This window comes from Macaca nemestrina, chromosome 6, assembly GCF_043159975.1.
Source record: "Macaca nemestrina isolate mMacNem1 chromosome 6, mMacNem.hap1, whole genome shotgun sequence".
In the NCBI taxonomy this organism is placed as follows: Eukaryota; Metazoa; Chordata; class Mammalia; order Primates; family Cercopithecidae; genus Macaca; species Macaca nemestrina.
The window spans coordinates 45,569,326-45,585,039 of NC_092130.1; the positions used below are offsets into that span (position 1 = coordinate 45,569,326).

General features: G+C 41.1%; 1 protein-coding gene across 1 annotated transcript in view; it reads right to left on the reverse strand.

Annotated features, from left to right (window-relative positions):
- Window positions 1-13,433: 13,433 nt before the first annotated feature.
- LOC105467133 (DEAD-box helicase 46) overlaps window positions 13,434-15,714 on the reverse strand; it is a 74,468-nt gene continuing 72,187 nt past the window's right edge. Inside the window, exons 22-23 of the mRNA XM_011716549.3 lie at window positions 15,415-15,488; window positions 13,434-13,817 (exon numbers count right to left, since the gene is read on the reverse strand). Of these exons, the coding sequence (XP_011714851.1) occupies window positions 13,770-13,817; window positions 15,415-15,488 (122 nt within the window). The 3' untranslated portion in view covers window positions 13,434-13,769. The remainder of the gene's footprint in view (window positions 13,818-15,414; window positions 15,489-15,714) is intronic.

Here is a 15,714-nt window from a genome sequence, read left to right on the forward strand (position 1 = left end):
TTTTTTTTTTCTTCAGACGGAGTCTCGCTCTGTTACCCAGGCTGGGTCACTGCATTGTGGCCAAATCTCAGCTCACTGCAACCTCCGCCTCCTGGGTTCAAGCAATTCTCCTGCCTCAGCCTCCCGAGTAGCTGGGACTACAGGCATGTGCTACCATGCCCGGCTAATTTTTCTATTTTTAGTAGGGACAGGGTTTCACCATGTTGGCCAGGCTGGTCTTGAACTCCTGACCTAAGGTGATCCTCCCACCTCAACCTCCCAAAGTGCTGGAATTACAGGCATGAGCCAGTGTGCGCAGCCAACTTATTTTAGATTCAATGGAGCAGACAAATGTTATAACCATGCAAAATAGGGCTTCACGAAAATCTGAACTATCTTCGCAATAGTCACTATGAGAGAAATAGTGACCAACTCATTTTTTATATAGGAATTTGCTACCACTCTAGGCAGCTCCATATAAAATTCTAAAATTCTTTAAACTTTTAAAATTTTACCTCATATTAAAGCAGTCAGCCTCCTACTAATGTCTATCCACTGTCCTAGTTTTTTAGACTCATGTTGCACAAAGTTAGTCATATGATCCCACTTGCCTCTATAAGGAGCTCATTTAGTTCAGGCCTCTGGAAGCTCTTTTTTGGATATATTATAAATATTATAACGAATCTCCACTATGTGGCTCCTCTGTACTTCTCCAGCCATCCCCTCCCCCAAAGTCAGGCACGGCCATGTGACTTGCACTAGTCAATGAAAGTGACAAATGTGAGATTATCTAAGATTCTTCTCTGCCATTAGGACTGTGATGTTAGAGTTGCCATCAGTCTGGATCCTGGATCCTGGGGTTAGAAAGATGTGAAGTAAAGCTTCCCCTCTTACAACACATGAGGATAGTGTAGTATAGATGAGAAATAAACTTTTTTTTTTTTTTTTTTTTTTTGAGACAGAGTCTCATTCTGTCACCCAGGCTGGAGTGCAGTGGTGAGATGTTGGCTCACTGCAACCTCCAGCTCCTGGGTTCAAATGATTCTCGTATCTCAGCCTCCCAAGTAGCTGAGACTACAGGCATGAGCCAACACGCTTGGCTTTTTGTATTTTTAGTAGAGGGGGGTTTCACCATGTTGACTAGCCTGATCTCGAACTCCTGACCTCAGGTGATCTGCCTGCTTCAGCCTCCCAAAGTGCTGGGATGACAGGCGTGAGCCACTACTCCTAGCCCAGAGAAATAAAACATCACTGAGATTTTTGTTACTGCACCATGATCTAGCTGTAGTAACTGGAAACTACAAAGGTTACTTTTACCTCTGACGAAAAGCTAAGAGAGAACTGAAGAAATAGCATAATCCAAAAAAATCAAGGAAATGGGCCCTTCTACCATGTAGAGGGGCAGGTGTAAAGGATTTAACCTTGCCAAAGAACAGTGTGGCCTTTACTGCTGGCTTCTTGGAAGTAACCTCTAAACCCTTGGGATGTCACGTTTCATAGTGTTTTTGTTTGCCTGGGGCCCTGGGTCATGCAAGATAGTCTAACAATGTGATTTAGTGTGAAAAAGCTGGGTCACATGGTATCAGCTCCACCTCCTGAGGGACTGGAAACTGAAATCAGCCATATGGCTAATTAATCATATCTACATGATGAACTCCAATAAAAACTGTGGATACCAAGGCTCAGATGAGCTTCCCAGACGGGTGCAATTGCTTATGCCTATAATCCCAGCACTTTGGGAGGCCGAAACAGGAGGACTGCTTGAGCCCAGGAGTTGGAGATCACCCTAGGCAACAACATAGGGAGACCCTGCCAATACAAAATAAATAAATAAATAAATAAATAAATAAATAAATAATAAAAGCCAGGCATGGTGGCACATGCCTGTGGTCCCAACTACTTAGGATGCTGAGGTGGGAAGATTGTTTGAGCCCATGAGGTTGAGGCCGCAGTGAGCTGTAATCACATCACTGTACTCCAGACTGAATGATAGAGCAAGACACTGATTCCAAAATATAATAAACCAGGCACGGTAGTTCAGGTGTGAAATCCCAGCATTTTGGGAAGCTAAGGTGAGAGGACGACTTGAGCCCAAGAGTTTGGGGCTACAGTGAGCCATGATCATGACACTGTACTCAAGCCTGAACAAAAGAGCAAGACCTGGACTCAAAAAATATACGAATGAATGAATAAATAAATAGGATAAATAGGATGCTGCTAAGGCCTAACACTTACCTGTTCTTTTTTTTTTTTTTTTTGAGACGGAGTCTCCCTCTGTCGCCAGACTGTAGTGGGGTGGTGTGATCTCGACTCACTGCAACCTCTGCCTCCAGGGTTCAAGCAATTCCCCTGCCTCAGCCTCCCGAGTAGCTGGGACTACAGGTGCACACCACCACGCCAGGCTAATGTTTTCTATTTTAGTAGAGACAGGGTTTCACCACGTCAGCCAGGATGGTCTCAATCTCCTGACCTCGTGATCTGCCCGCCTCAGTCTCCCAAGTTGCTGGGATTACAGGCGTGAGCCACCGCACCCAGTCACTTACCTGTTCTTAAGGTTAAGTTACTCTAGGCCGGGTGCAGTGGCTCACACCTGTAATCCCAGCACTTTGGGAGGCTGAGGCAGGCAGATCACTCGAGGTCAGGAGTTCCAGACCAGTCTGACCAACATAATGAAACCCTGTCTCTACTAAAAATACAAAAAAAAAAAAAAAAATCAGCCAGGCGTGGTGGCACACGCCTGTAATCCCAGCTACTCAGGAGGCAGAGACACGAGAATTGCTTGAACCTGGGAGGCGGAGGTTGAATTGAGCTGAGATTGCACCATTGCACTCCAGCTTGGGTGACCAAAAAAAACAAAAAAAAAAGGTAAAGTTACTCCTTAAATTTAACACTTGCATTAGCATCTACAATAGCAGCATCCTCTTTCCAGTCCCTTTAGCCGCAGAGTGCAAATAATGAAAGCAGTATTGACGTATTCTAATAATGCTGCTTGATATGAGCAGGCCAAACAGAAAAAAATTAAAATACCATGTATGTACCACAAACTACATCTTCTATATAGTATTTATTGTTACCAGACAGGCAGGCTTTGGAGTGAAGATAGATACAGACTTAAATGCTAGGTCTGCCACTTACTAGCTGTGTGACCATAAACAATTCAACAAGTATTTATTTTTTTTTGAGACGGAGTCTCGCTCTGTCCCCCAGGCTGGAGTGCAGTGGCGCAACTTCATCTCACTGCCAAGTTCCGTCTCCCGGGTTCACCATTCTCCTCCCTCAGTCTCCTCCCTCAGTCTCCCGAGTAGCTGGGACTACAGGCACCGCCACCATGCCCGGCTAATTTTTTGTATTTTTTAGTAGAGATGGGGTTTCACCATGTTAGCCAGGATGGTCTCAATCTCCTGACCTCGTGATCCACCCGCCTTGGCCTCCCAAAGTGCTGGGATTACTCAACAAGTATTTATTAAATGCAAAACTGAGGATACAAAATATAAGACATGGACTCTGATCTCAGAGAGCTCATATTCCATTGAAATCAATGAAATGGACAATCAAATAGATCATTGGAATTTGGTGTTAAGTGCAACAAAAATGGTGGACCTGATGTTTTTAGGAAATTAACTCAGGTTGGCTTTTTTTTTTTGAGACAGGGTCTTGCTCTGTTGCCAGTCTGGAATTCTGTGGTGTCATCATGGCTCACTGCAGCCTCAACTTCCCCAGGCTCAGGGGATCTGCTAACCTCAGCCTCCCAAGTATCTGGGACTATGGATGTGTGCCAGGCCAATTTTTGTATGTTTTGTAGACAGGGTTTCCTCATGTTGCCCAAGCTGGTCTTGAAGTCCTGGGCTCAAGCATTCCTCCTGCCTTAGCCTCCCAAAGTGCTGGGATTGCAGGCGTGAACCACTGTACCTGGCCAGATTGGTCTTAATGAGGTGCTATAGTACACACAATACATACACGATATTCTGTCAAATGCAGAGGCTTTTTCAAGGGCATAGGTATTTATCAGTACTTCATTTGCAACAAGATCATACTTAAACAATTTTTTTTTTTGTAGAGATGAGGTCTTGCCATGTTGCCAAGGCTAGTCTAAAACTCCTGGCCTCAAGTGATCCCCCAACCTGAGCCTCTCAAAGTGCTGAAATTACAGGCATGAGCCGCTGTGCCTGGAGTACACTTTTATTTATTTGTTTGTTTGAGATAGTCTTGCTCTTTCACTTAGGCTGGAATGCGGTGGCGTGATCTCGGCTCACTGATTCTCCTCTCAGCCTCCGAGTAGCTGGGGTTAAAGGTGCCTGCTGCCACGCCTGGCTAATTTTTGTATTTTTTAATAGAGACAGCGTTTCATCACATTGGCCAGGCTGGTCTCAAACTGACCTCAGGTGATCCGCCCGCTTTGGCCTCCCAAAGTGCTGGGATTACAGGCGTGAGCCACCGCATCCGGCCTGGAGTGCACTTTTAAACATCACACTACTCCACTTATCTCCCAACATTTTTTCTTCAAAAGTATACATCCTTGAAATACAATTTGAATTCAGTATAACATTTTTCATTGTTTCTCCAAAAGCATCAGCCTGGCCCAAGGCAAATCACCAGTGAATTAGGCTTTTGAATGATAGTGATTATATAAACATGAATAAAAGGAATATTTGTCTCTATCTGGAATTTGGCTGCCTCTAAAGACCTTTCAATTGAGGGTACAAGTGTTTTTGTTTTTGTTTTGTTTTTAAATAGAGATGGGGTCTCCCTGTATTGATCAGACTGGTCTTGAACTCCTGGGCTCAAGCAATCCTCCCACCACTGCCTTGTAAAGTGCTAGGATTACAGGTGTGAGCAACCACACCCAACCCAAGTGTTCTTAAATACTTTCATATACATAGGAAAAAAATGAATCTTGCTTTCTAGATTTTAACTTACCAGTAACAGCTGACTGTCCCTGCTAAATATATAGCTTTATATCAATACTAAAAAGAAAGATAGGGTCTTAGTCTGTTTTAGCTGCTATAACAAAATAATGGACTGGATGGCTTACAAAAGACAAAATTTTATTTCTCTGGAAGCTGGAAAGTCCAAGGTCAAAGTACTGGCCGATTTAGTGTCTGGTAGAGAGCCAGCTTTCTGGTTCACAGACAGCTTTTTTTTTTTTTTTTTTTTTCTGTGTTCTCACATGGCAGAAGGGGCAAGGGAGTTCACTGGGGTCTCTTTTATAAGGGAACTGATCCCACCAGCCCTGATGACATAATCACCTCCCAAAGGCCTCCAAATACTATCAAATTGGGGATTAGATTTCAACATCATGAATTTGGGGGTGGGGAAAGGATACAAACATTCAGTGTATAGCAGACAGCATAAGAAAATCTACCCCTATTCACCCATTATAATAATAGTGCCAGCCAACATTCATTGTAGGCTTACCATATGCCAGGCACTATTTTTACATGCTTTAAGCATATTTATGCTTTAAATGTATAATTTCACCTCATCCTCATAACAATCCTAAAATGTATGTATTATATCTGAATTTTATATATGAAGAAACAGATAAAGTGGCCAGGCATGGTGGATCGCACCTCTAATCCCAGCACTTTGGGAGGCCGAGGCGGGTGGATCACCTGAGGTCGGGAGTTCTAGACCACCCTGACCAACATGGAGAGACCCCGTCTCTACTAAAAATACAAAATTAGCTGGGCATGGTGGCATATGCCTGTAGTCCCAGCTACTTGGGAGGCTGAGGCAGGAAAATCACTTGAACCCGGGAGGCGGAGGCTGCAGTGAGCTGAGATTGGGCCATTGCACTTCAGCCTGGGCGACAGAGCCAGACTCCGTCTCAAAAAAAAAAAAAAAAAAAAAATTAGCCAGGGGTGGTGGCACGTGCCTGTAATCCCAGCTACTCTGGAGGCTGAGGCAAGAGGATCACTTGAACTGAGAGGCAGAGGTTGCAGTGAGCCCAGATTGCGCCACTGCACTCCAGCCTGCGTGACAGAGTGAGACTCCATCTCAAAAAACAACAACAAAAAACAAAAACCTTACACAAAATAAAATGTTAAAGAAAGGATGAGATGTAGAAAGAAAAAAGAAAAATAAGGCCAGGCGGGTCCAGTGGCTCACGCCTGTAATCCCAGCACTTTGGGAGGGCAAGGTAGGTGGATCATCTGAGGTCAGGATTTCGAGACCAGCCATGGTAAAACCCTGTCTCTCCTAAAATTACAAAAATTAGCCAGGTGTGGTGGCAGGCACTTGTAATCCCAGCTACTTGGGAGGCTAAGGCAGGAGAATCGCTTGAATCCAGGAGGCGGAGCTTGCAGTGAGCAGAGATCAAGGCCACTGCACATCAGCCTGGGCAATAAGAGCAAAACTCCATCTTAAAAAAAAAAAAAAAAAGCTTCTCAATGACCAGCCAGACATCAGATGTAGAAAATAAATAAATGAGTATAGTCTTCTCGCTAAGTTATTTTTATTTAGAAAAATATCTCTTTCATTTTAAAATATTTACTTAACACATATGGGTTGATAGTTTTGTATAAATATTCTACAACTTAAAAAAATAAAAGGAAAAATAGATCCAGGTGTGGTGGCTCATGCCTGTAATCCCAGTAGAGGAAGGATTGCCCGAGGCCAGGAGTCTGAGATTAGCCAGGGCAACATAGCAAGACCCCACTGCTACAAAAAATAAAAAATTAGCCAGGCATGGTAGCACACACCTGTATAGTCCTACTTACCTATTCAGGAGGCTGAAGTGGGAGGATCACTTGAGCACAGGAGTTTGAGACTACTGTGAGCTATGATCATGCCACTGCACTCCAGCCTGGGCAACAGAAAGAGACCCTGTCTCTAAAAGTAAAATAAAGGAAAAAAAAAAACAGAAGCTTCAAAATTTTCTTCCTGCTTTTTTTTTTTTTTTTTTTTTTTTTTTTTGAGACGGAATCTCGCTTTGTCGCCCAGGCTGGAGTGCTGTGGCCGGATCTCAGCTCACTGCAAGCTCCGCCTCCTGGGTCTACGCCATTCTCCTGCCTCAGCCTCCCGAGTAGCTGGGACTACAGGCACCCGCCACCTCGCCCGGCTAGTTTTTTGTATTTTTTAGTAGAGACGGGGTTTCACCGTGTTAGCCAGGATGGTCTCGATCTCCTGACCTCGTGATCCGCCCATCTCGGCCTCCCAAAGTGCTGGGATTACAGGCTTGAGCCACCGCGCCCAGCTTCTTTTTCTTTTAAGATGGAGTTACTCTGTCACCCAGGCTAGAGTGCATTGGCACGATCTGGGCTCACTGTAACCTCCACCTCCTGGATTCAAGCAATTCTCCTGCCTCAGCCTCCGAAGTAGCTGGGATTACAGGCATGTGCCACCACACCCTACTAATTTTTGTATTTTTTTAGTAGAGACTGGGTTTCACCATGTTGGCCAGGCTGACACTCCTGACCTGAAGTGATCCACCTACTTCAGCCTCCCAAAGTGTTGGGATTACAAGTGTGAGCCAACACGTCCGGCCTCTTCCTGATTTTCAATAAATTACTGTCATGTACCCCACTTTGGAGACCACAGCTTTAGTTCACAGGCAGTCAAATTCCAAGAGCAAAAGTGAAGATTACCAGTATTTCTCAAACTTAAATGTATATCATAGAATGAGTACCACCCCCAGATACACTTTTTTTTTTTTAAGACAGTCTTGCTCTTTTGTCCAGGTAGGAGTGCACTGGCATGATCTTGGCTCACTGCAACCTCTGCCTCCTGGGTTCAAGCAATTCTCATGCCTCAGCCTCCTGAGTAGCTGGAATTACAGGTGCACACCACCACGTGGCATTTTTTTTTTTTTTAAACAGAGTTTAGCTCTGTCACCCAGGCTGGAGTGCAGTGGCGTGATCTTGGCTCACTGCAACCTCTGCCTCCCATGTTCAAGCGATTCTCCTGCCTCAGCCTCCCAAGCAGCTGGGACTACAGGCACACACCACCACACCAGTTAATTTTTTTATTTTTAGTAGAGACAGGTTTCACCATATTGGCCAGGCTGGTCTCAAACTCCTGACCTTGTGATCTGCCTGCCTCAGCCTCCCAAAGTGCTGGGATTACAGGAGTGAGCTACCGTACCTGGCCTTGTAGTTTTGATACAGACAGAATTTCATCACGTTGGCCAGGCTGGTCTCAAACTTCTGACCTCAGGTGATCCACCCTCCTCAGCCTCCCAAAGTGCTGGGATTACATGCGTGAGCCACCGTGCCTGACCTCAGATACATTTTTAGGAGCAAAACTAGACCAATAAAAAGTTACAGAGGAATTTATGCTCTCTTTGAAGCTCCCAAGCATCCAGCCCCACCAAGCTTTCCAAATCCTGTGCCACATACACAGGCTGAAGGCTGGTTTGGGGATGGGGAGGACTCTTTTCCAAAGTCAACAGTATGCTTCTGGGAGTATCAGCTCCCAGAAGACTGCCTTAGGCAAAGGCACAGAGAAAAGATGCTGCCTTCAAGATTTCTGGGACTGGCTGGAAGGTACTTGAGAGCCTCCTAGGATTTCAGGCCAAAGACACTTTAACATCCAAAGCTGCTACAGAAGTACCTGAAGTTGCCAGGCTCCTAAAAATCCAGTCACTACCAAGTTCAAATGAAAAGCTTTTTCTGTACAAAGAACATGTTTTTCACACTGAATCCTCTCACATATCCCTTATTCCACAGTATGCAAAGTTGTGAAGAGAGACTAATATTCAAAACATGGGCAACTAGGTATTCCTATATATTAAAAATGATTAGTTTTTTAAATTCTGAAATTCTATCTTTTAAAGTAATCCTAACATGTGAGAGTAACGTTGAGTTCCAATTCCCCCAAAAGGTTAAACTTCCCTTTTTACTTCATACTTTTTTTCTTCCCAAAAGAACATGGTTAATGCGAAGTTAGAATTTCTTCCTTAAGGCTTGAGTTTGAAAAAAATCATGAACTCCTGTAAGTTGTTGCCATATTTGGAAGAGAACAAGTTCAAGAAAAATAATCAAAAGTAAATTCCTCACCAGTCATGTAACTTGACAGTATGCACTCACACACACATAGCAGCTAAACCATAAGGCACTTTTAAAAGGGAAAGTCAATATTGTGGGGACTTTCTGAAGAATACCTTTACACTTTCTCTTTGCATTCCTACTTGGATCCCTGCCTGAGAAAAATTATAAATTTATATATATTTTTAGAAGGCCTTCAAATATCCATAACAGTCAACATATCAGGGAATTTTTACCTGGTAAGGGAAACGTAGCTGTCTTTAGCTCCAGAGAGCTGACCTAAGAGTGGAGCAGATGTTTCATTAACCAGTATGTAAGATGTCGCTATACTCCAAGTTAACCATCTCACTCCAGTAAGTTTGTTTTCTGATGGTTACACCCAAACTAAATGGTTAAGACTCTCCCTCACCCCTCTACATACATTTACTCTCTCACTCCTGGTACTTAACACACATAAATAAACACACATGCACCTTTTTAAAAGATAAGCTTTAGTACGCCAGAAGCAGCAGGCATGAGAAAATGTCAGTAGATTCCCATTCGTACGTAAAACTATGTACCAAAATGTGAAGAACTGACAGCTCTAGACTCAAATCTAAGTGGAAGAGTATTTGAATGGCCCACATTGGGCTAGCCACTCAGAACTCTTGCCTGCTTTAAGAACTTAGCATGATCTGGCCGGGTGCCATGGCTCACGCCTGTAATCCCAGCACTTTGGGAAGCCAAGGCGGGTGGATCACTTGAGGTCAGGAGTTCGAGACCAGCCTGGCCAACATGGTGAAACCCCGTCTCTACCATAAAAACACAAATTCAAAATACAAATCCACCAGGCATGGTGGTGAGTACCTGTAACCCCAGCTACTCAGGAGGCCATGGCAGGACAATCACTTGAACCTGGGAGGCGGAGGTTGCATGGAGCCGAGATTGCGCCACTATACTCCAGCCTGGGCAAAAGAGCGAGACTCCATCTCAAAAAAAAAAAAAAAAAAAAAGAACTTAGCATGATCTATAAAGCAGCAAAATGGCACACTTTACTAAATAAAGTGTAGCTATTTATCCTAGACTTCATTTAGACAACAATTTCCCCACAACCTATTTTAAACAATATGCTAGTCAAATCAAAGGATTTTGGCTGATGGCTTTATAAATCAAAGCATGGCACCAAGAGTAAAAAGAGGTCAGAAACAGCTGAGTTACAACTTTGGCGGTTTTCCTAGTTTGTGCTTCCCAAGATTCTGCTGTGTTACTCAGAAGCTGACTCCACAGCTAGCTGAATAAAATTTATAAATCCTAAGTATTCAATAGCTGGTTCTCCTCCAATTCTATACATAGGAACTGCCTGACTCAAAAGAAAGATTAGGCCGGGTGTGGTGGCTCATGCCCGTAATCCCAGCACTTTGGGAGGCCGAGGCGGGCAGATCACGAGGTCAGGAGATCGAGACCATCCTGGCTAACATGGTGAAACCCCGTCTCTACTCAAAATACAAAAAATTAGATGGGTGTTGTGGCATGTGCCTGTAGTCCCAGTTACTCAAGAGGCTGAGGCAGGAGAACCACTTGAACCTGGGAGGTAGAGGTTGCAATGAGCTGAGATTGCCACTGCACTCCAGCCTGGGCAACAGAGCAAGACTCTGTCTCAAAAACAAAAACCAAACCAAACCAAACCAAAAAAGATTATCAGTCACATGTGCATTGTGTATACCAACAAAGGCAATGAGACATGAAATATATCAAATAGTAAAGTGTCCAAAAGGAGTAAAGGAGAACTTAGCTACTATTCTTTCATTCTACATATCCCCCTTTTTTTTTTCTTTTTTTCTTTTTTGAGATTGAGTTGCGCTCCTGTTGTCCAGGCTGGAGTGCAATGGCATGATCTTGGCTCATTGCAACCTCTGCCTCCCAGGTTCAAGCGATTCACCTACCTCAGTCTCCTGAGTAGCTGGGATCACAGGCATGTGCCACCACACCTGGCTAATTTTGTATTTTTAGTAGAGACGGGGTCTCTCCATGTTGGTCAGGCTGGTCTTGAACTCCTGACCCCAGGTGATCCGCCTGCCTCAGCCTCCCAAAATGCTGGGATTACAGGCATGAGTCACAGAACCCAGCCTACATATCCATTTTGTAAGAGTGTCACTGTGGCAAAACCCCAACTGGCAAATGAACCTATTATTTCACCTATATTTCTCTTACACTAAATACAATGAACATAAAAGACTTAAGAGGTGTCTTCAGGAAGACATTTTTGGAACAGAATTATAAATACTTTGGATAATAAGTTGCTAGAATTTTTAAAATAAAAATACAGAGAGTATAATATTTCTCTCACCAATATAAACAAAATTAGAGAAACAGAAGAAAAAGCATTTGAGGAAAGATAATTTTAAGAAAGTGCAGATTGAATTCGAATTAATTTTATTTTATAAGGAATTTAGAAAACATGAGCAAATATTCATATTGCATTAAAAAAACAAAGTCTGTATATCATTCAAATTTTAAGTCAGTGTGACACTAAAAAATGTACTAACAAATATGTTTCATTTTAGAACAAAATTGTATCAGTGGCTTATCACAACTGATATACAAACACAAAGAAAATGCTAAAATGATGTGAAACTGAATCTCAAAGTGATCCAGTCGGATGAAGGGAGCACCAATTATCATTGATGTGGGACTGCCATATATTCTACCAAAGAAAACAAACTACCACTAGGTGATAACAATGAGCAAATAAATAAACTAGAGGGAGGGAATGAGCCCACAATTCCTGGAATTTTACAGTAAGTGGTTTATTTGTTTTTGTTGTTACATGTCTTTTGTCTGTTTCTTCCTTCAAGAATTTAAGTGGATGTGTGAAGGATCCAAGAATACTTCCCAGGCATATCTTACTTTTTCAGGAAGAGTAACTTTATACTGAAGAAATAATGATTAATACTCCCTATCACTTCAGCTACTGAATATACTATTAAAATTATTTGTTTTAACAACTATGCTTTTTTTTTTCTTTTTAAAAAACTGTAAGTCAAGAATATTTAAAGAATGAAAGTCTCTTCATTTAAGAAACACACAGTCGTCCTTTGGTATCCGAGGGGGACCGATTGCAGGACACCCCTTAAACCCCTCCTCTGTACCAAAATCCATGGATGTTCAAGCCTCTTATATGAAATGGCTTGCTATTTGCATACAACCTATGCACATCCTCCTGTATACTTTAACTCACTTTTACTTAAAATATCTAACACAATGTAAATGTTATAGTAAAACTGTTTTACAGCTGCTAAACCGTATTTTAAATTTTTTACATTAGTTTTTCTTCTTTTTTTTTTCTATTTTTGATCGGTGGTTGGTTTAATCTGTGGGTGTGAAACCCTTGGATATAAAAGGCTGACTTTATCTATTTAACTCCTGAAAAAAGTTCTTTTTTGAAAAGTGACAATAACATGAAGTTAATACATCAGGAGTCTTGAAAAGAATATTAGGTAATCCAATTATAACAATTTAAATTAGAATATTCAGGAACTGTATCTTGAAGGCTCAAAAATAGAATTTATTTATTTATTTATTTATTTATTTATTTTGAGATAGTCTTACTCTGTCGCCCAGGCTGGAGTGCAATGGTGTGATCCTGGCTCAGATTCTCCTGCCTCAGCCTCCTGAGTAGCTGGGATTACAGGCGCCTACCACCATGCCGACTGATTTTTGCATTTTTAGTACAGACAGTGTTTTGCCATGTTGTCCAGGCTGGTCTTGAACTCCTGATCTCAAGTGATCTGCCCACCTCGGCCTCCCAAATTGCTGGGATTACATGTGTGAGCCACTACGCCCAGCCTCAAAAATACAATTTATGATTCCTTGTGAATTATATTTCACTAAGATGAAGCACATCTAAGTTTAAAACTTGGGTACCATTATGTTTCACAATTTTTGAGAAAGAAAATTCACAACCTACTCAATAATCCTGAAGAAAAATCAGATTAAAAGTAGTAGGATATTTGTAAATACAACATGTATAGATGTATAACGAAACACTTTCTAGAAGGAAAAGTTATCATATTTAGTATTTATAGGCTACACTCTTTCTTTTAAGGGAGATTATAAAAGAGGAGCTAGGTATGGAGCCAGAAGTTGTGAGGGGAACCTCAAAGTAGTAAATACTAAAACTCTTTGTACAGTTTTACACTCAGTGTAAAGAAATGCAAAAAATCCTTATACTATTAAATCTTTACTTGTATAAAAACCGAAATTAGTCCAACTACTTTTTGCCCATTTATGATAATAAAAATTGAAACAAAAACTCTCAACCTATTTTGTAAGACTTCTATTATAACATTCTTAAATCCAGTTCATATTGTTCCACAGAGTCATGTAACATTTAAGCTCAAGGTGGGGACACAAAATAAGATAGTGAATTTTACCTTTTCTTAGGAAATGATCACAATTTCATTGAAAGTACAGGATAAAGTGAATAGCCCCTTAACGACTTGTGTACTTTATTGTCTTCAATAGAAAGTTCAAATATTTCCATTTTTTAAACCTCTAGAATATTATCCGGACATTTAAAATATTGATATTTAAGTTTACATTAAAGGACATCACACTCTGAAAACAGGCCGGCTTTAAATATAGTTTGATTGATTGTGGGGGTACTTACGGACAGATTTCTTTACCAAATACTAGTTTCTTGTATTTAAAAAAAATCAGCAAGACAGAATTTTAAAAAATCTTAATTTACAATACATTGTAAACTGCAGACTGCAACTGCCACATCTATCATAGACCAGCACAGGTAAAAATCTTTTTTCCGGATGTCTATAAGACTTTGTATCTTCCTTTATTTGTTGGTTGGTATGAATTTTGCTGTAATAGGAAATAAAAGATATGTCATCAGAGAAAGCAAAACAAACAACAACAACAAAAAACCAACCAACCAACCAAACAAACCCAAAAGGGAAATATTTAAGATCATTTCTTTTGCTAACTTGTAAAACTATTGGTTATTTAAAATTTTAAATGTTAATATTACTGCACTGAGAAAGGAAAAACTATTCAATAACTAATGATTTCTCTGTTCACTTAACTATTCCTTAACAACTATGTTTTGAAATCAACTTAATGGTGGTAGCATCTATGGGCACAAGATTCTTTTCTATCACTCCTTGTTGAAATAGTCTTAAGCACGTGATTGAACAGCTGTTTTACTTTTTCCCTCCTGTTTTCTGAACCCTCTTTTCATTAAACTTCTAACCCCCCCGCCAAAAAAAGGAATGCTCTCTGAGGGGAGTTTTAGAAAAGCTCTCAGAAGTACCCTTAGAGAAAAGACAACGTTTCCTTTCAAAGGAAATGTACACACTGTAGGGAGTGTTCATAAGCTGCAACCGGCACTAAAGACACAAGGACATATCTACCTCCACTGCAAAGGCAGTCTGTAAAGGGCTTTTCCCAAAATCAAATTAAGTCATTGTTTAAGTTTAAAGACACTGACAACACCATGTGTTGGCAAAGATGTAGAACAACTGTAATTTTCATACACTGCTTGATTAAGTGTGAATTGATGTAACCTCTTTGGAAAACTATCTGGCAATACCTAGCCTATAATTAACAATTCTACTCCAAGGTATATACCCAAGAAAAAATCATGCTAATATATTCCAAATGCACATGGAATAATGTTCACAGAAGTGTTATTCATAAAAACAAAAAAAGAATAGCCCTCAAATCAAATATATAAATATAAATCAACTGTTATACATTCATATAAATATTATATGGCCATGAAAATGAGTGAATTATTGCTACATGCAATAACACGGACCGATCTCCTCAAAATGTTGATTGAAGGAAACTAGATGCAAAAGGTTTAAACACGTGATTCCACTTATGTGGAGTTCAAAAATAAGGAAAACTAATCTATGATTTTAAAATTCACAATATGGGGCTGGGCACGGTGGCTCACGCCTGTAATCCCAGCACTCTGGGAGGCCGAGGCAGGTGAATCATGAGGTCAGGAGTTCGAGACCAGCCTTGCCAACATAGTGAAACCCCGTCTCTACTAAAAATACAAAATATTAGCCAGGTGTGGTGGCAGGCACCTGTAATCCCAGCTACTTAGGAGGGTGAGGCGGAGGTTGCAGTGAGCCGAGATCGCGCCATTGCACTTCAGCTCAGATGACAGGGCAAGACTCCGTCTCAAAAAAAAAAAAAAAAAAAAAAAAAAAAAATTCAAGGTACAGTTTTGTTGCGGGGAGATGAATAGTGATAAGAATGGACACGGAGAAGACTTCTGGGATATTAGTAATGTTTTTTATTTCTTGATCTGGGTAGTGATTACACTGGTATGCTTATTACTTTGTGAAAATTCATCAAACTATATGTTTATGATTTGCGTACTTGTATTTATATTTCAATAAAACACTTATTAAAACAAAACAAATGAAACTTTAAGGTTTTCACTCACCAGCCGGATCAGCTCTTCTTTTATGAGCCTGGTGATTTCTGCCTTTGCTTTCTGCACAGCCAGTTCATTGGCACCTGGTGATTGAGTGGAAAGCATATTATTCACATTACTAAAATTACACTGTGTTTACCTATATCACGGAGGTCCAGGAAGAAACACTGTAGGTGACTTTTAGAAACATTGTACTGCCTGCCAAGATGGCCATTTAATGCCTGGTGGAACATTACCCACATTATATAATGGCTGCTTATTATTTTGATTACTTTCAGAGTTTCAAATGTAACCACTGAGGTCATATTA